Below are 18824 nucleotides of genomic sequence, written 5' to 3'. Positions count from 1 at the left end.
CTGAGGAGTATTCACGTTCTGTTTCCTCAGGCCACAGAGAACTGCGTATGCATTCTTCATAACCTCTCCTACCAGCTGGAGGCTGAGCTCCCAGAGAAATATTCCCAGAGTATCTACATGCAAAACCGGAATATCCAGACCAACAGTAACAAAAGCATCGGGTGTTTTGGCAGCCGGAGTAGAAAAGTAAAGGAGGTATAATGGGGGATCTTTGAGAGATGTGGGTTGGAGATGGGGACAAAGGGGGAGTGGGGTTGGAGGCTCTGATTCCTGCTCTCATGTCGGCTACTGTTTCAGATTATTTTGGTTCTCACATCAGCCCTCCCATGAGGCTTCAGGAAGGAAACAGGAACAGAGAAGCTCATTTAGTTTCCCTACATTGATGGAGTGTTTGGGTGACAAGGATAATGTTTAATCCCCACTCATCCGGCTCCCAGCTTGTGCTGTTAAACCATGCTGCCCTGTCCTTTGTGGGCCAGGTACAGCCATTGTTTGAGCATTACCTGAAATCTAAAAAACAAAACATGAGCACATTAAGAGTAAGTTTCCTAGAAAGATGCATATCTCTTTCAAAACTAACATAAATATGAAAAAAAATGGGAACTACCATGTTTTTAGTCTTATGGTATTCTTAAATTTGGAAAATGGCTGGTAAATTGATACTATTCCAAACCACTCTATAAGCATCTGAGGAAACAGACTTGTTTTTCTTGTCTTCAAAGTGATGGTGACCATTTAGAATTTAGGTTAAATGTAAGGACCTGTATTTAATTCCCTTACTGTGATGTGTAAGGTGAAGAATGTGAACGTTTCTTAGAAAACAATAATTACTGTGAGCTAAAAGTTAAGTGATTGAATATACTGTTTTTGTGGTTTGTTAGTCTTTCCAGACAGTGTTTCTGATCTGTCAGTGTGGGTGCACAACTGTAGGCATCACTTGAAGTGCATTTGCTCTGTGTGTACCTAGCAATACCAAGACACGCCGATGCCAGAGGAAAGGAGCAGTCCCCGTGGCATTGAGTGGCTGTGGCATTCCATTGTGATAAGGATGTATTTGTCCTTAATTGCCAAGAGTTCCCGAAACTATACCCAAGAGGCATCATTGGGAGCTCTCCAGAACCTCACAGCAGGAAGCGGCCCGGTAAGTCTCATGCCAGTTTTTCTACTTCTTAAATGAGGTCACTGTAGACATGTTTAGCTCAGAGCAACCAGGCAGAAGCAAAGGTTTCCTCATTCCAGCCAAGATAGGTCTCAGACACCACAAGGCCTTCCACCACCTTCAGCCTTACTGTCTGTACAGCTGTGTCAGACAACGCTTACAAGCAGAGGATACAGTAGCTTTTATATTGCTTAGTTCTTCCTCCATTTCAGGCCTTAGATCACTGCTTCAAGCTAGTTGAGAAGGAAAGGAAGGAATTTCTCATATCGTGGAATTAAGAGGTTTGGGCTCGGTCTCTTTTCCTTCACGATTAGTCCTGAATACCTCACTCCATCTCTGCATTCTGTTTCCTGGATTCATTTCACAGGAATGAGGATAGCTAGGAATGACCGCAGGGGTACATCTTATTATTCTGGTGTCCTTAAAAGTAGTGCTATTAAGAACTCAGCAAATGTGTCTCACTGGTCCCGTTTGCATCTCAGTTGTGCTTTGGAAAGAGACTGTGATGTTAGTTGGCCCTGACTGGGTAAAGTGCCCAGGGTACAGGTTTGCACTGACTGGGGTCACTTGCCACTTACACTACCCGTAAAGGAATGCGCCCTCACGGAAAGCCAATGTTTACACCAAAAGAAGCTGTGCATTTGTTCTTTGTAGATAAGAACACAATGTTAATGATATCACGGGATTTGAAAGGACCCCCGCATGCCTGTGTTTTGGAAACCCACCCACAGCACAGAGCCCATTCTCTTTCCCAATGACTTACTTTTTATCATCAATGTCAAAGCACATAGCAGAAGATTATTGCCTGTACCATACGTGTGTGTATATTATGTATTTATATATTCTATTTTAAATCATTATTTGAACTAAGCTTATAGTACCATAGTATCTTGCTTATAAAGTAAGCACTCCAAAATAGTTCATTACATAGCTGATCTTCAGTTATATATCTGAAGATCACATACACACACACACACACACACACACACACACACACACACACACAGATAAAAACATTCTTTGAGGGAACAGAAACATTTGAGGAAATGGAAATGCATTTGTTTCCTATATAAAGTATCACTTATTTGTTGTAAATAAAACTGTGAAGTGATAAGGTCACTTTACCATTGCACTGTGGTAGAGAATACAATCAATCACTTACTTGATTTGTCATAAGTTTGCTTGGGAACAAAGAGAAAGGAAGAACTCCATTGTTCGAAGAAACTCAAATGAGAAAATATGGAATAAAGTCATTTTTACCTAGATGATTAGGAACTAATGGTAGAGGAGGGGAAGCCAAATGAGGAAGAACAGCGTGAGCCACACTAAGATGTTTGAACGTTATTCTGAAGGTGACAACCATTGGTATTTAAAATTAGCATGTTTTGTTTGTGTTTTTAATTTAATGTGCATTAATGTTTTACCTGCATCTATGTCTGTGTGAGGGCATCAGACCCCTTGGAACTGGAGTTACAGACAGCTGTGAGCTACCATGTGGGTGCTGGGAATTGAACCCAGATCCTCTGGAAGAGAAGCCAGTACTCTTAACATCTGATCTATCTTTCCAGCCCCTTATTTATAAAGATTTTTTTTTTTTGAGACAGGGTCTCTTACACAGCTCTGGCTGTCCTGGAACTCACTCTGTAGACCAGGCTGGCCTTGGACTCATAAGAGATTCACGTACATCTATTCTATTATTAGAGGTTTGTGCCACCATGACTGGCCTAAAAAAAGAAAAACCCTCAAGTTTATTATCACTATTGAGATCATGGGATGTCTGGATGAATAAGTTTGTAGAAATGCAAATCTAGGAATGTTATTCTAGCACTAGAACAAATCTAAAAATCAGAAAAGGCAAACCGCTGAATGACCCAACAATACAGTGTTGGTGGGTAGGTGAAATTAAACTGGGATGTTAGCATTGTTAATGGCAATTATGTGATAGTCCTGGAAAGTGAGTGGTTAGTCCTGGGAAGTGTGAATTCCTTAATCCTGGGAAGTGTGAATTGGTTTAGTCCTGGGATGTGTGAGTAGTTAGTCCTTGGAAGTGTGAATTCCTTAGTCCTGGGAAGTGAGTGGTTAGTCCTGGGAAGTGTGAATTCCTTAGTCCTGGGAAGTGTGAATTCATTAGTCCTGAGAAGTGTGAATTCATTGGTCCTGGGAAGTGTGAAGAGGTTAGTCTGCTCAGCTCCATGGATAGGAAGTAGAGAAGACTGACAGCCAGTCTTCATAGCCTTCAGAAGTATATGTCTAGATGGCATATTGGAAATAAAGGAATGCCTATCCTTCCTCTTGACCCAAGGTGTGGGATTGTTCGTATATTATTTTAATTATTATTATATTAGTACTATTATTATATTAATACCTTCCTCTCTGGATAGCTCTGGGGGAAATAATATTCATAGAGAACAATTGGTGAAAGACATATAGTCACTATAATGTAAAAACTATTTTCAAGTATTAACTATTAAACTTCTTGAGCCATTGAAAGTTTGAGACTCTAGTAAAGTAATATACGACTTTCTTAGGAATATACATACATTCAAACACAAAACCGTTTTTGTGATCGGTATTCCACCACCTGTGGCTCTATATTAAGAGGTTCAAGTCTAGAAAGTAGAGTGGAGAAAATGAAGAGTACATGTGGTAAGAGGCAAATTGTTTATGAGTCAGTAAATGACAAACGTCCTGAAGAATGGTTAAGAATCACAAGAATTTTGTCATAGTAGCTCATATTAGCTTCAAACAGAAGTTTACTATAAAGTCACAGACACAAGCCAAGGCTCCAGTTTTGAGAGCTCTTGATGCTAAAAGGGGCCGGATCAACATTTAGATCCTCAGTAAGATTTTTCCTAGACCTAGGACAGCAGTAGTCTCAGATACACAGATTATAGTAATCCATGCCAGCATAGTGGCCCAGACTTTAATCCCAGTGCTCGGGATACAGAGCAGAGAGATCTCAGTAAATTCAGAGGTAGCCTGGTCTACAGAGCAAGTTACATGGTAAGAAAAGATAATCCAACTAGCAATGTGGATTATCTTTTCCCCATCTACCCGACAGTGCGAATCCATAGGAACTCACAGGAGTACGAGGGCTCACATAAGATGCACACAAACTCAAGACAGACAAATCCAAGTGCTAGGGGTGGAGGAAAACCCAGAGCCCCACCTCTGAGGAGCCATTGGAATTGACAGCCACTGAGAAAAGGAAAGTTGTGTTTCTCTGGTGCTATGATCCCTGGTAAGTCAGCCATACTGCAGGGCAGGCCCATATCTAATAGTGACTGAGCAGCACCAGTTGCACTGGACGAGTTTCTTTCTTCCTTTTTTCTTTTTAGAAGGTGAATAAGATAGTTTATTCTGGAGTTTATCATGAATGACCATTGTCAGGGAACACAGCTTTAGGCTACTTCAAATTCCATATTGCAATGTGAAAGAAGTTTTATGACGTTGTTATAGTTTTACAGAACAAAAAAAAATCATAAATCAAGGCAAGTTTAAAATACATTGGTGGGTATACTAGAGAGGCAGGTATATCAAGGGTTTTTAAAAGAAGAAAACTCGAAGTTGGCTGGATATGGAGGATCTGAGGGTGGATCAGGAAGGAGTTAGGAGGGAAGGATAAATATGACCAAAATACATTGTATGAAATTCTCAAAGATCAATAAAAGCATTTCTTTAAAAATCCCAATTCTCTTTTTAGAATGAATTGGGTTTGTAATTTAGAAATAAGTTTGTGGAAATATGTTAATCCCTGAAACTTGAACCAGAATAACAGAACAATAACTAAGCATCAACTAGTAAATGAAGCAAATCGGTAAGAAAGAAGCTTACATTTTCTCACCTCAGTTGGCAATCCAGGAAAGCAGACTCAGGTCCACCAAGTCTTAGCTGTAGTCTTCACTTAGTTTCAGCTAAGTGGCTAGCATCTGTGTGGCCAAACTCTACCAAGACCACAAAGAAGAGCTTATCTTAACTGAATAGTTCAAGATGCTAGAAAACATACTGTCCAATTAAGTTTATATTATTCAAACCTTGTGGGATGCTCAGTGGTCACATATACTTACTTGCGAGCATAAGAACCTTAATTTGACTGCCCTTCATGCACATCAAAAGCTATACCTCTCTTGGGCATATACCCAAAAGATGCCTCAACATATAAAAGAGACACGTGCTCCACTATGTTCATCCCAGCCTTATTTATAATAGCCAGAAAATGGAAAGAACCCAGATGCCCTTCAACAGAGGAATGGATACAGAAAATGTGGTACATCTACACAATGGAATATTACTCAGCTATCAAAAACAACGAGTTTATGAAATTCGTAGGCAAATGGTTGGAACTGGAAAATATCATCCTGAGTGAGCTAACCCAATCACAGAAAGACATACATGGTATGCACTCATTGATAAGTGGCTATTAGCCCAAATGCTTGAATTACCCTAGATCCCTAGAACAAACGAAACTCAAGACGAATGATCAAAATGTGAATGCTTCACTCCTTCTTTAAATGAGGAAAAAGAATACCCTTGGCAGGGAAGGGAGAGGCAAAGATTAAAACAGAGACTGAAGGAACACCCATTCAGAGCCTGCCCCACGTGTGGCCCATACATATACAGCCACCCAATTAGACAAGATGGATGAAGCAAAGAAGTGCAGACTGACAAGAGCCGGATGTAGATCGCTCCTGAGAGACACAGCCAGAATACAGCAAATATAGAGGCGAATGCCAGCAGCCCAAACCACTGAACTGAGAATAGGTCCCCTATTGAAGGAATCAGAGAAAGAACTGGAAGAGTTTGAAGGGGCTCGAGACCCCAAAAGTACAACAATGCCAAGCAACCAGAGCTTCCAGGGACTAAGCTACTACCTAAAGACTATACATGGACTGACCCTGGACTCTGACCCCATAGGTAGCAATGAATATCCTAGTAAGAGCACCAGTGGAAGGGGAAGCCCTGGGTCCTGCTAAGACTGAACCCCCAGTGAACTAGTCTATGGGGGGAGGGCGGCAATGGGGGAAGGGTTGGGAGGGGAACACCCATAAGGAAGGGGAGGGGGGAGGGGGATGTTTGCCCGGAAACCGGGAAAGGGAATAACACTCGAAATGTATATAAGAAATACTCAAGTTAATAAAAAAAAAAAAAAAAAAAAAAAAGCCAACATGGCCACCCTGAGGTAATGGAAACATGTAGATCCCAAGAGCTTGCTGGTCAGCCTAGCAGAAACACCAAAATTCAGGTTCACTGAAACCCTGGCTCAAGGGAATAAAATGGGGAATGACAGAAGACACCTGATATCCTCCTCTGTCTTCTACAAGCGTTTACAGGAGTGTACACACACACACACACACACACACACATGCACGCACACACGCACACAAACATTAAAAATTTTATGTGAAGCACAAAGTAATATCAGACCTATTTTATCTATACACAGATGTAAAATAGCAAAAAGTAACCAACTTTTAATTGTTTAAAAATACTGGAAAAAGCTTTGCGCAGTGGCAGTATCATAGCCAATGAGGTTTATCCGAGGCGCGATTATTGCTAATTGAAAAATACTGGAAAATATTTTTATTAATTAACTATATTGAAAATCCATAAGATTTAAAAGAAAATATCTGTAAACTGCTTTCATTATAGTTCTAGCTTTTATCCTTCCTCAACCTTTGGAATCTACAGAGAACTTCTCTGATAGCAAGTGTGATAGCATTTACAGGATGTGTCTCACAACAGATACCCACATCGGTAGCTCGCATGGTTGTCCAGAAGGAAAATGGTCTTCAGCACACCCGGAAGATGCTGCACGTGGGTGATCCCAGTGTGAAAAAGACTGCAGTCTCCCTGCTGAGGAATTTGTCACGGAATCTTTCTCTGCAGAATGAAATTGGTGAGTGGTTGGTCTAATTACCCTAGGTGCATTCTGAATATCCAAGTGCAGGAAAGCAGGAGATAAATAGCCTGGCTTTGCTACCCCACAGGCTGGGGCAGGTGCCCTCATTCACTGGCATTGGATTGGCCTAATATCCAGCCTTTTAGCTAATTTGCTTTGATTAGATTTGCATCGAACCTCTCGCCCCATCAGCTGTTCCATTCAGAGGGTGGGTCTCATACACATGTTTGTCAGCAACATACATGTCATTTTAAAATTGCCAATTTTATCTATCTTCAATTTAAACAATAAGACCTATCTCATTTCTGAGTTTTAGTAGCCAGGAATAAGTAAAAATTCATTTCAATGCATGTTGTGTTTTTAATGAGATTTCTAGATAGGTAGGTTTTCATTTATTTATTTGTTTGTTAGTTTATTGAGATGGGGCAGGGGAATGAATATATCGTGACTACAGGTTCAGATAGACAGCTTCCCATATTATGTTATAGAATGTATTTTCATACATGTATTGTCCTAAGACAAGTAAAGGTGACAAAAACAAAACAAAACAAAACAAAACAAAACAAAACAACTCTATGGAAGGGATCCCCTGGTGGGGTGTGATGATGAGAAGGAGTTGGCACAGCTCAGTGAGCAGCTCAGGCCTTCCTGTTATCTGGCTTGCAACTATTTCCATGTTGTCCACATAAGTTGTAAAAGGAATACTCATGTTCTCAAGGTCTTCAGTTGGTGGTTTAACCTTCTGATGAAAACTTCATCTTTTGAGAGCTTAGTATGTGTGGCCAAAGTAATGTTCATTAACTCCTGAGCTCACTCAGAACAACCTGCGGAGAAAGAGAGTGTTATTTCCGATACTATACATTAGAGAAATTTGTCAGAGATGAGAAGGTAGCTTGTATGCCCTGCAGAACCAGGGATCTGAAGAATCTGCTGTGGATTGGTCCTTGGTTTAAGGAAAGGTGGTTAAATCCTCCTCTTTTGAACTGAATGAGAAACTTGATTCTTTTTTCAAGTTTATTTTAGTTAACTAAAGATATGCCTATAGGATAGTTATACCTTTATGATGTTTTTAGTATATATATATGAAATATCTTTGTAGAAGTCTTTTTCCACTTTTAAGGTAATATCTCCATTGCCAGAAATGGAATTGGTTGAAGAATATGAAATTTTAAAATTCTTGATATTGATGTCACCTTAACTCTGGAAAGGTTTGCGGCACACTGAGAACAGGACATCCTCTCTGGAAAGATCTTCAGATTTGATTATAGAGACTCAGCATCTTTCCATACATTTGTCACCCGGTGACTGGTGACCCCAGCACTTGGAGGTGGGATAGGGAGACCTCAGAGCTTCCTGGCCAGCCAGCACACCCAGAAAACCAAGCTTTTGGTCTAGGTAGAGACCCTGTCTCAACATGGTAGGTGGAAAGGGAACAAGAAAAACAGGTATAGCCTACTTTGACTTGCATGTGCATGCGCGGTAGGCACACATACTGAATACTCATGTGCGTGTGGCACATACACATGTACGCACATATTCTCCCAAAGGAAAAATCTTTCTAATCAAGCATTGTTTTTCTTTCCATTTGTAGCTAAAGAAACTCTACCAGATTTGGTTTCTATAATTCCTGACACAGTCCCAAGTACTGACCTCCTCATTGAAACTACAGCTTCTGCTTGCTATACGTTGAACAATTTAATGCAAAATAGTTACCAGAATGCACGAGACCTTCTGAACACTGGAGGGCTGCAGAAAATTATGACCATCAGCATAGGAGAAGGGTAAGTCTCTTAGTACCTGCCCATCACGGTCTCTATTTGCCTGCTGTCAGTGCTATATAAATGTTATAACTGCGGTTACTCTTTCCTGAATCCCATGGGCAGCATAGCCCCAAGCAGCATCACAGACCAGGGCTGCATCTCCTCTAGTTCTTGGTTATTGCGCAAGAAAAGAACTGAGTAAGCCAAGCTTAGACATCCATTCTCTTCTAAAAGTCAGACTCCATGGTTTCTTTACTTGTGAACTCTAGTTACTGGTATGATGAATTAGCTTCCCAGAGCAATGATTGTGATTCAAGAATGATAGACTAGGGCTGGAGAGATGGCTCAGTGGTTAAGAGCACTGACTGCTCTTCCAAAGGTCCTGAGTTCAATTCCCAGCAACCACATGATGACCCACAACCATCTGTAATGAGCTCTGGTGCCCTCTTCTGACATGCAGCTATATATGCAGAATACTGTGTATATAATAAATAAATAGATCTTAAAAAAAAAAAAGAATGATAGACTATGCTCATGGATTAATACAGTAAAAATGGCCATTTTGTCAAAAGCAATCTACAGATTGAATGCAATCCCCACCAAAACTCCAACTCAATTCTTCATAGGGATAGAAAGAGCAATTTGCAAATCCATTTGGAATAACAAAAAACCCAGGATAGCTAAAACTATTCTCAACAATAAAAGAACTTCTGAGGGAATCACTATCCCTGACTTCAAGCAGTATTACAGAGCAATAGTGATAAAAACTATATGGTATTGGTACAGAGACAGGCAGATAGATCAGTGGAATAGAATTGCAGAGCCAGAAATGAACCCACACACCTCTGGTCACTTGATCTTTGACAAAGGAGCTAAAACCATCCAATGGAAAAAAGATAGCATTTTCAACAAATGGTGCTAGTTCAACTGGAGGTCATCATGTAGAAGAATGCAAATCACTCCATTCTGTACAAACCTTAAGTCCAAGTGGATTAAGAACCTCCACATCAAACCAGATACACTCAAATTAATAGAAGAAAAAGTAGGGAAGAGTCTCAAACACATGGGCACTGGGGAAAATTTCCTGAACAGAACACCAGTAGCTTAGGCTCTGAGATAAAGAATTGACAAATGGGACCTCAAAAAATGCGAAGCTTCTGTAAGGCAAAGGACACTGTCATTAGGACAAAATGGCAACCAATCCTACATCTTTACCAATCCTGCATCTGATAGAGGGCTAATATCCAAAATAAACAAAGAACTCAAGAAGTTAGACTCAAGAGAGCCAAATAACCTTATTAAAAAATGGGGTACAAAGCTAAATAAAGAATTCTCAGCTGAGGAATATCAAATGTCAGAGAAGCACCTAAAGAAATGTTCAATATCCTTAGTCATCAGGGAAATACAAATCAAAAGAACCCTAAGATTCCACCTCTCACCGATGGCTAAGATAAAAAAACTCAGGTGACAACAGATACTGGTAAGGATGTGGAGAAAGAGGAACACTCCTCCATTGTTGGATTGCAAACTGGTACAACCTCTATAAAAATCAGTCTGGGGCTGGAGAGATGGCTCAGTGGTTAAGAGCACTGACTGCTCTTCCAGAGGTCCTGAGTTGAAATCCCAGCAACCACATGGTGGCTCACAACCATCTGTAATGAGATCTGATGCCCTCTTCTGGTGTGTCTGAAGACAGCTACAGTGTACTTATATATAATAAATGAATAAATCTTTAAAAAGATCAGTCTTGAGGTTCCTCAGAAAATTGGACATTGCATTATATGTTACCTGAGGACCCAGCTATACATCTCCTGGGTATATACCCAAAAGATGCTCCAACATACAACAAGGACACATGTTCCACTATGTTCATAGCAGCCTTATTTATAATAGCCAGAAGCTGGAAAGAACCCAGATGCCCTTCAACAGAGGAATGGATACAGAAAATGTGGTAATCTACACAATGGAGTACTACTCAGCTATCAAAAACAATGACTTCATGAAATTCATAGGCAAATGGATGGAACTAGAAAGTATCCTGAGTGAGGTAACCTAAATCACAGAAAAACACACATGATATTTACTCACTGATATGTGGATAATAGCCCAAAAGCTCTAATTACCCAAGATGCAATCCACAGACCACATGAAACTCGAGAAGAAGAATGAACAAAATGTGGATGTTCTCTCCTTCTTAAAAAGGGGGACAAAAAATATCCATAGGAGGGAATAGGGGAGGCAAAGTTTAAAGCAGAGAATGAAGGAACGGCCATTCAGAGCCTGCCCCACATGTGGCCCATATATGTACAGCCACCAAAACTAGATAAGATAGATGGGGTTCAGAGGTAAACAAAGAATTCACAGCTGAGGAATATCGAATGGCTGAGAAGCACCTAAAGAAATGTTCAACATCTTTAGTCATAAGGGAAATGCAAATCAAAACAACCCTGAGATTCCACCTCACACCAGTGAGAATGGCTAAGATCAAAAACTCTGGCGACAGCAGATGCTGGCGAGGATGTGGAGAAAGAGGAACACTCCTCCATTGTTGGTGGGATTGCAGACTGGTACAACTACTCTGGAAATCAGTCTGGAAGTTCCTCAGAAAATTGGACATTGCACTACCTGAGGACCCAGCTATACCTCTCTTGGGCATATACCCAAAAGATGCCCCCACATATAACAAGGACACGTGCTCCACTATGTTCATCGCAGCCTTATTTATAATAGCCAGAAGCTGGAAAGAACCCAGATGCCCTTCAACAGAGGAATGGATACAGAAAACGTGGTACATCTATACAATGGAGTACTACTCAGCTATCAAAAACAATGACTTCATGAAATTCATAGGCAAATGGATGGAACTAGAAAATATCATCCTGAGTGAAGTAACCCAATCACAGAAAAACACACATGGTATGCACTCATTGATAAGTGGCTATTAGCCCAAATGCTCGAATTACCCAAGATGCACAGAACACATGAAACCCAAGAAGGATGATCAAAATGTGAATGCTTCACTCCTTCTTTAAAAGGGGAACAAGAATACCCTTGGGAGGGGATAGGAAGGCAAAGTTTAGAACAGAGACTGAAGGAACGCCCATTCAGAGCCTGCCCCACATGTGGCCCATACATATACAGCCACCAAACTAGATAAGGTAGATGAAGCAGGCTGACAGGAACCGGATGTTTATCTCTCCTGAGAGACACAGCCAGAATACAGCAAATACATAGGCAAATGCCAGCAGCAAACCACTGAACTGAGAACGGGACCCCCATTGAAGGAATCAGAGAGAGGACTGAAAGAACTGAAGGGGCTTGAGACCCCATATGAACAACAATCCCAACCAACCAGAGCTTCCAGGGACTAAACCACTACCCAAAGACTATACATGGACTGACCCTGGGCTCCAGCTGCATATGTAGCAAAGGATGGCCTTGCTGTCACCAATGGAAGGAGAAGCCCTTGGTCCTGCCAAAGTTGAACCCCCAGTGTAGGGGATTGGGGGGTGGGTAAGGAGGGATGGATGGGGAGGGGAACACCCTTATAGAAGGTGAGGGAGGGGGTATGGAGCTTATGGACAAGAAACCAGAAAAGGGAATAACATTTAAATGTAAATAAGAAATACCCAATTTAAAAAAAAGAGGATATTTACCTTCCATATCACTACAACTTTGGACTCATTTCCTAATTGGCTCTGCTCTCAAAGCTACCAGAGATCCACAAATATAAGGGCTTCTTAAAAAAGAAAGAAAGAAAGAAAGAAAGAAAGAAAGAAAGAAAGAAAGAAAGAAAGAAAGAAAGAAAGAAAGAAAGGGAAGGAAGACAGACAGACAGACAGACTAGCAAGGAGGTGGTGGTACACACTTTAATACCAGTACTCAGCAGGCGGAGTTCTGAGTCCAGCCTGGTGTACGGGGAGAACAACCAGGGCTACACAGAGAACCCGGTCTTGAAAAACCAAACAAAATAAAATAGTGGACCATAGGCAAAGTGGGATTCTCCCCCATTAAATCTTTAAAACAAAAAACTCAAGTGCCAAACAACTAATGCACAGAACAATTTGTATTCATTGTCGTTTGCTTTCTGTCTTCTTGATTGCACGTCAGTAGACTTTTGTGCCACAGGAAATAAACCACAATCTTTGAAAAAGGAAGTTCCACCATGGTTTGGTCGGTAATAGAAAGTAGTGAAATCCACGAAGAAACTGATCTCTAGCTAGAAATGGGAAGTGTAAGACAGATTTAGAAAAGGAACATTGAAAAACCAGTGCCATTGTCAAATGTGGTGGGGAATTGGATTTGTGATCGAGTAAGCTTCTGTCAGCCCTATGCGGAAGACACAAATAATTTTAAGCTATTTTAGCAAGTATTACCACAAGAGTATATGTATTGACTTGAAAAGACTGTTTTCTGCCTGTATCGATAGGGCCTTTTTAGTCTCAGAGGCACACACATTTTCAGTTGTTTTTCTGTGTCGCAATCTGTAAATATGTATTATAACTATATAAATGTAAGGGTCTACAAGTAATTAATGGCTTAAAAATGTATATAAATAAAAAAACAAAAAAAAAAAAACAAAAAGAAAAAGAAAAGGGGTTGGGGATTTAGCTCAGTGGTAGAGCGCTTGCCTAGGAAGCGCAAGGCCCTGGGTTCGGTCCCCAGCTCCGAAAAAGAACCAAAAAAAAAAAAAAAGTATATAAATACCATGGATTTTTCCTTTATAGATTATTTATTTATTAGCACTACCTTTGTGATATATATATATATACATATATATATATATACATATATATATATAATTTAAAAGCTTCCTGAAAAGTGAGCTTGAGGCAACTGTTAAAGCCACACTGAGCAGAGAGTTGAGAAACGTGAATGAAATGGCTAAAACTGCACATTCTCACTGACCCAGACACATCTCTGTCCTTTCAGCTATGCCCCCAACAAGGCCAGCAAAGCTGCCTCTGTCCTCCTGTACTCTCTGTGGGCACACACCGAGCTCCATAATGCCTACAAGAAGGTAAGAACACTGACCAGCTAAAACCTGACCCCTCGTGAGAAATCAGCAAATTGCTCTTCCTCCTCTTCATCATCATCCTCTTCCTCTTCTTCCTTCTTTGTTTCTTGAACATGTTTTTGTTGTTTTGTTTTGTTTTTTGAGAATTTCATACATGAGCACAGTATCTGCAACACTTCTACCTCTTCCTCCCCTTCTGGTTCCTCTCTTGCAAATTCAGGTTCTCTTCTTTAAGTATTATTGTTACATGTATATACATATGTGCATGAATACGTGTGTGTGTATGTGTGTGTGTGTGTGTGTGTGTGTGTGTGTGTGTGTGTCTGTGTGTGTGTACTCGAGCGTATATGGAACCCACTGAGTCTACTCAGCTTTGCTCATGTCCACAGTTGACAACCTGTGTAGGAGTTCATCCCTGGGAACGATTGGTTCTCCCTCTCCCTTGATCCCTGTGGCTCTTCATCTAGAAGGGCGATGTGAATTTCCTTTGTCCACATTGATATGTCAACTGGTAGTGCCAGTTTGCTGGTTGTGTTCAAATGATTATATTATTGAAAGTTCATGGATCCATTTCCCCTGCCATATCTAGGGGACACGATACAGTCTAGCAACCTCTGGCTCATAGGATCTTTCTATCCTTTCTTCCATGATTCTCCCTGGGCTCTAGGTAGAGGGTTGCATCACAGATGCACCACTTGTAGCAGGGCACTGCATGGTCCCATACTCTCTACATTTTGATCCGTTGTAGATATCCGTAATAGTTTCTGTATGTTGCAAAAGGAAGCTTCTTTGGTGATGAGTGAGAGCTACACTTCTTTTTGTGGCTCTAAGGAAAAGTAATTAGAATACAAATTAGAAATTATACTGATTTAGGATATGGCAGTAGTAGACTAATTTTGGGGATATGACCTCTCTAGGGTTTACAGTACCAAACATTATTTCCCTACAGTGAGTGGTCAGAAACCCAATTAGACAGTTGTTAATCACCTCCCAGACAGAACCACCACGATTTGAGCGTATCTTGTCGGTCCAATCCTTGTTGTGGTACACAGGCTTTACAGGGAACGACGACTACTGATTGATCATCCTCTCCCTTGGCAACTACTGATATGTGAGAGCCACTCCTTAAGAAGGAGGCTTCCAGGTCAGTTCCAGCTCGCTTCCTCCAAGTCCTCTGTGCACAGTGTGTGGCGTCTTCAGCAGTAGGAATTTACCTTCAAGTTCTAGGAGGCAACACAGGAAATAGTAATGGCTTATGTTGCTTTGGGAGTCTTATGGTCTCCCTTGACCAGCAAAGAAGAAGAGGGTTTCTCATGTGTAGTACCAGAGGTTTTGTTAGATAGTCCATGGCTTTTTAGGGAAACATTATCACCCCAAGTGGTATAACGTCATTAAGCTCTATATCCATGTATACACATATATGTAATTTTAAATAAACATAAAATAATTTGCTATGCTTTTTCAAACGTTCTTAGTGTTCCTTATCCTTCCTCCTTCCCTTTTTGTCTGTATCACCCCCCCAAATCTCCAATTAATATGTTCCCATCTTTTCCATTTCCACCTTCCTATCACCTGTGTCTTGTCATTCAAGAACTTTCCCTCACTCCATGACCCCACCTTTCCTTTATTGCCCCGTAGCCCAACCTTTGCCTCACTCTGGCCCAACTTCGATCCCCCTTTTCTCCTTCTGGCTTCTGCAGATACTCCAGGCTTCCATATGAAGATTAAGAGCTAGAGCCGTAAAATAAGAGAGAACATGTGACTTGATTCTCTGGGTCTGGATCACCTCTCTCAGTAAAATATGTTTTAGTTTCATCCCTGTACCTGAAAATTATATGCCTTTATTTTTCTTCACAGGTGAATAGAGTTTCGATGTGTACATGTACTGCATTTTTATCATCCAGTCATCAACTGAAGGGCATTTAGGTTGTTTCAAGAAAGTATTTCAACAGTATTTGAGATTTCCTCTTTCCCCATCAGAATGCTAAGATTAAGAGTGAAAAGAGTAGGTAAGGATTATGGGAAAGCAGCAACCTCATTCACTGTTGGGACTGCACACTGTTGCAGCCATTCTGGAAATCAGTATGGATTTTTCACTCTCAGAGTGTGAAAAATAAATCACTATATGACCAGCTCTATGACTCCTTGACGTATGTCCTCAGGACATTGTGTGAGACAGACGCCTGTTCACTGCTGCCCTGTTCACAACAGCCAGAAAATGCAAACAACCTAAATATCCTTCAATTGACAAGTGGATGAGGCATTTTCTTATGTGAGAATTTTTATATTTTCTATTTTTGTCTGCTTCTTCTAAAGGCTCAGTTTAAGAAGACGGACTTCGTCAACAGCCGGACTGCCAAGGCCTCCCACTCCCTTAAAGACTAATAAGGAGAAGACGACTCAGGAACTCCAGCTTCACAATTCTCCACTGAAAAAATAAAACAAAAAACAAAAAACAAAAAAAAAATCCCCAAAGAAAACACCTATTTTTCTACTAACTGACCCAAGAAACCTCAAAAAGCATGCTTTGTTTATACTCTTTTCTATTTTCATCCCCCAAATCTAGTAACGAATATCTGAATATGATTTTGTTAGACATCCTGGAGACTTGCCAGGTCGCACCAGTGTGGAATCCGTGTTCCCTGTGCAGATGATGGGCATCAGTATCCAGGCTTATGTACACCCATGTGGGTGCTCATCGGAGGAATCTGAGGAAGCCTAGTCACTTGTCTGCATGTCACCTCCTTAGTGAGCCAGAGGTGTGTGTGCACCAGTGCTGCACAGGACCCAAGTGCAGGAATAAAGCTTTGATGGCAGATCACTTCCTCTGTGATTGTTCTTGGCCCTGCTGCATTGCCGTTCTTGGCTTTGCCTTTTCTTTCTCTAGCATAAATGAATGTAAGGCAGGTACGGAGACTACAGAGCTGTGTGACAGTAAGGTGGAGAAGCGGTCATAGCAAACATAAGGACAAGTGTTGATTCTAAAATCCCATGTACTCTCTCATCATCGTGTGAATGGGATTTTTGCTCCAAGAAATGGTTTGCCTATAATGTCATCAGTAGGCTTGAATCTCTCTAATTACAATATAATCTAGGCTTTTGTACCCAGTGGAATTGGTACGAACACTGTCCTTCAAGAGGAGCCGAGGGCCACAGAGGAGCGAGGCCAGATAGGTACTGAGAGCAGCTTGTTTTAATGAAACGTATGTCAACTTTGTCCAACTCTTAAAGCACAGGGCTGCTGCAGCTCATGCTCTCCCCCTGGTATCAGGTCAGGAAGCCTCAGAGACAAGGCAGGAAGCTCTTACAGCCCGAAACTGAGAAGTGCCAGCCTCCGGCAGCTGACATTGGCTAGGAAGTGCATCTATGGGAAATGCAGTTTTAACAAGACAGTAATGAAAGCCATTGCCATTCCTCCTTAACTACAGTTCTGCCATTTATTGCTCCTTTGAAGTCTGACTTCATTTGCATAAAAAAGTAAAAGAAGAAAAAAAAAACCCTACAGCTACTTTGGTGGGGGGAAAAAAGGAACAAAAATTAAATTCCTATTTCTATTTAAATGGGCATTTAGGTCTGAATTGTGCTATAACTTAAAATACTTTTAACTTTAAAAGCTCCAGCTTAAATAATTAGCCCAGGTTGAGAGATTTTTTTTTTTTTTTTGGTTCTATTTTTCGGAGCTGGGGACCGAACCCAGGGCCTTGCGCTTCCTAGGCAAGCGCTCTACCACTGAGCTAAATCCCCAACCCCTATTTTTTTAAATACTGAAGAGAGAAACTTTCACTAAAGTTCTAACGATAATCATTTAGGTTTCATTTATTTCTCCTGATAAGTGATATAAGTTTAAAGTTTCCATGGGGTTCTCTGTTTCTTTTAGTGTCTCTATCTTAAGGTGTTAATAGTGTATCAGATATATTAAATACAGAATGAGTGAAAGTGGAGTCACCTAAGGCTATTTATATTTATTTCCAAATCAAAGTACTAAATTCTTTCCAAGAAATTTTTTTCTATCATGACCAAAGTATATTAAAACAGAAAGACTCATCACTGTTGTCACTGTCGAGCCTGAGTCTATGGGAAATCAGCTAACTTGGTCCTCTTGCTGCGTCCTGCTAACAAATGGCCTCTGCTTTACTCTGTCAGCATCTCCAGGGAGGAGCATAGGTGAACATCAGTTCTGACCAGTGTTGTAGGTACACAGGCTGTTGTGTCCTGACTGCCCATCCCACAAAGCATGGGGTGCCCCCCTTCTCATCAGTGCTGTGTGGTTTGAGGGCTACTCCCATATCCAAGACTATTAAGTAGATTTCTAGAATCTGGGAGGTGTCGGGCTTAGGATTACATTGTGGGAGCATTTGGTTCACCTGACTATCCCCAATGTATCTGCAAAAGACCATCCATAAAGTAAAGGGGAGATTAACATGCCAAAAGTGAGGATAGGTAGCCAGGCTCAACAAACCACTTTAATACCAAAGAAGTCACCCTCTATAGAAAAAGTGTGTGCATGTGTGAAATATGGTGTGAGATTTCTACAGACTTTCATCCTGAAGTGAGGACGGCTGTAGCGCACATGTGTTTTACACACTTGCAGAAGAAGCTTCGAACCAAATCTCAGGGCTAGGAAGAAATTTAGAAGACACCTAGTCACCCTTCTGGAGAATCTTCTTGTACCCAAAAAGACTCAGTCCTGATGACAGCAGAAAACGGACTCAGTCATTCAGCTCCTGCCCATTGTAATAGGCACACTTTGAGATTCAGTCGTGTGGTATTTGCTAGGGGATGAAAACAAAAACATTTGTAGGGGGAGAAAACAAACAAACAAACAAACAAACAAACAAAAAGGAACCAACTTTTCAAAATACAATCTGCTTGATTGCAGTGGTACTGACGGACTCTTAGGAAATAAATGCCAGCTTTTTAAGGTGTGACAAACTGTCTCCTTGTGGTGAGTGTGTTCAGAGGGGAGAAAGAATGCTGTTGGAATGCTAG

The 18824-nt window shown here is 40.9% G+C and overlaps 1 protein-coding gene and 1 pseudogene across 1 annotated transcript in view; both read left to right on the top strand.

Moving 5' to 3' along the window:
* Positions 1-16656, top strand: part of Pkp2 (plakophilin 2) — a 65826-nt gene extending 49170 nt beyond the window's left edge. The window contains exons 8-13 of the mRNA NM_001100499.1: positions 31-195; positions 968-1141; positions 6902-7055; positions 8650-8839; positions 13751-13838; positions 16152-16656. Of these exons, the coding sequence (NP_001093969.1) occupies positions 31-195; positions 968-1141; positions 6902-7055; positions 8650-8839; positions 13751-13838; positions 16152-16220 (840 nt within the window). The 3' untranslated portion in view covers positions 16221-16656. The remainder of the gene's footprint in view (positions 1-30; positions 196-967; positions 1142-6901; positions 7056-8649; positions 8840-13750; positions 13839-16151) is intronic.
* On the top strand, positions 6656-6804 carry LOC120095799 (U4 spliceosomal RNA; annotated as a pseudogene).
* Positions 16657-18824: the final 2168 nt, after the last annotated feature.

This window comes from Rattus norvegicus, chromosome 11, assembly GCF_021556685.1.
Source record: "Rattus norvegicus strain SHRSP/BbbUtx chromosome 11, alternate assembly SHRSP_T2T, whole genome shotgun sequence".
Lineage (NCBI taxonomy): Eukaryota > Metazoa > Chordata > Mammalia > Rodentia > Muridae > Rattus > Rattus norvegicus.
This window is presented reverse-complemented; position numbering and strand designations above follow the sequence as displayed.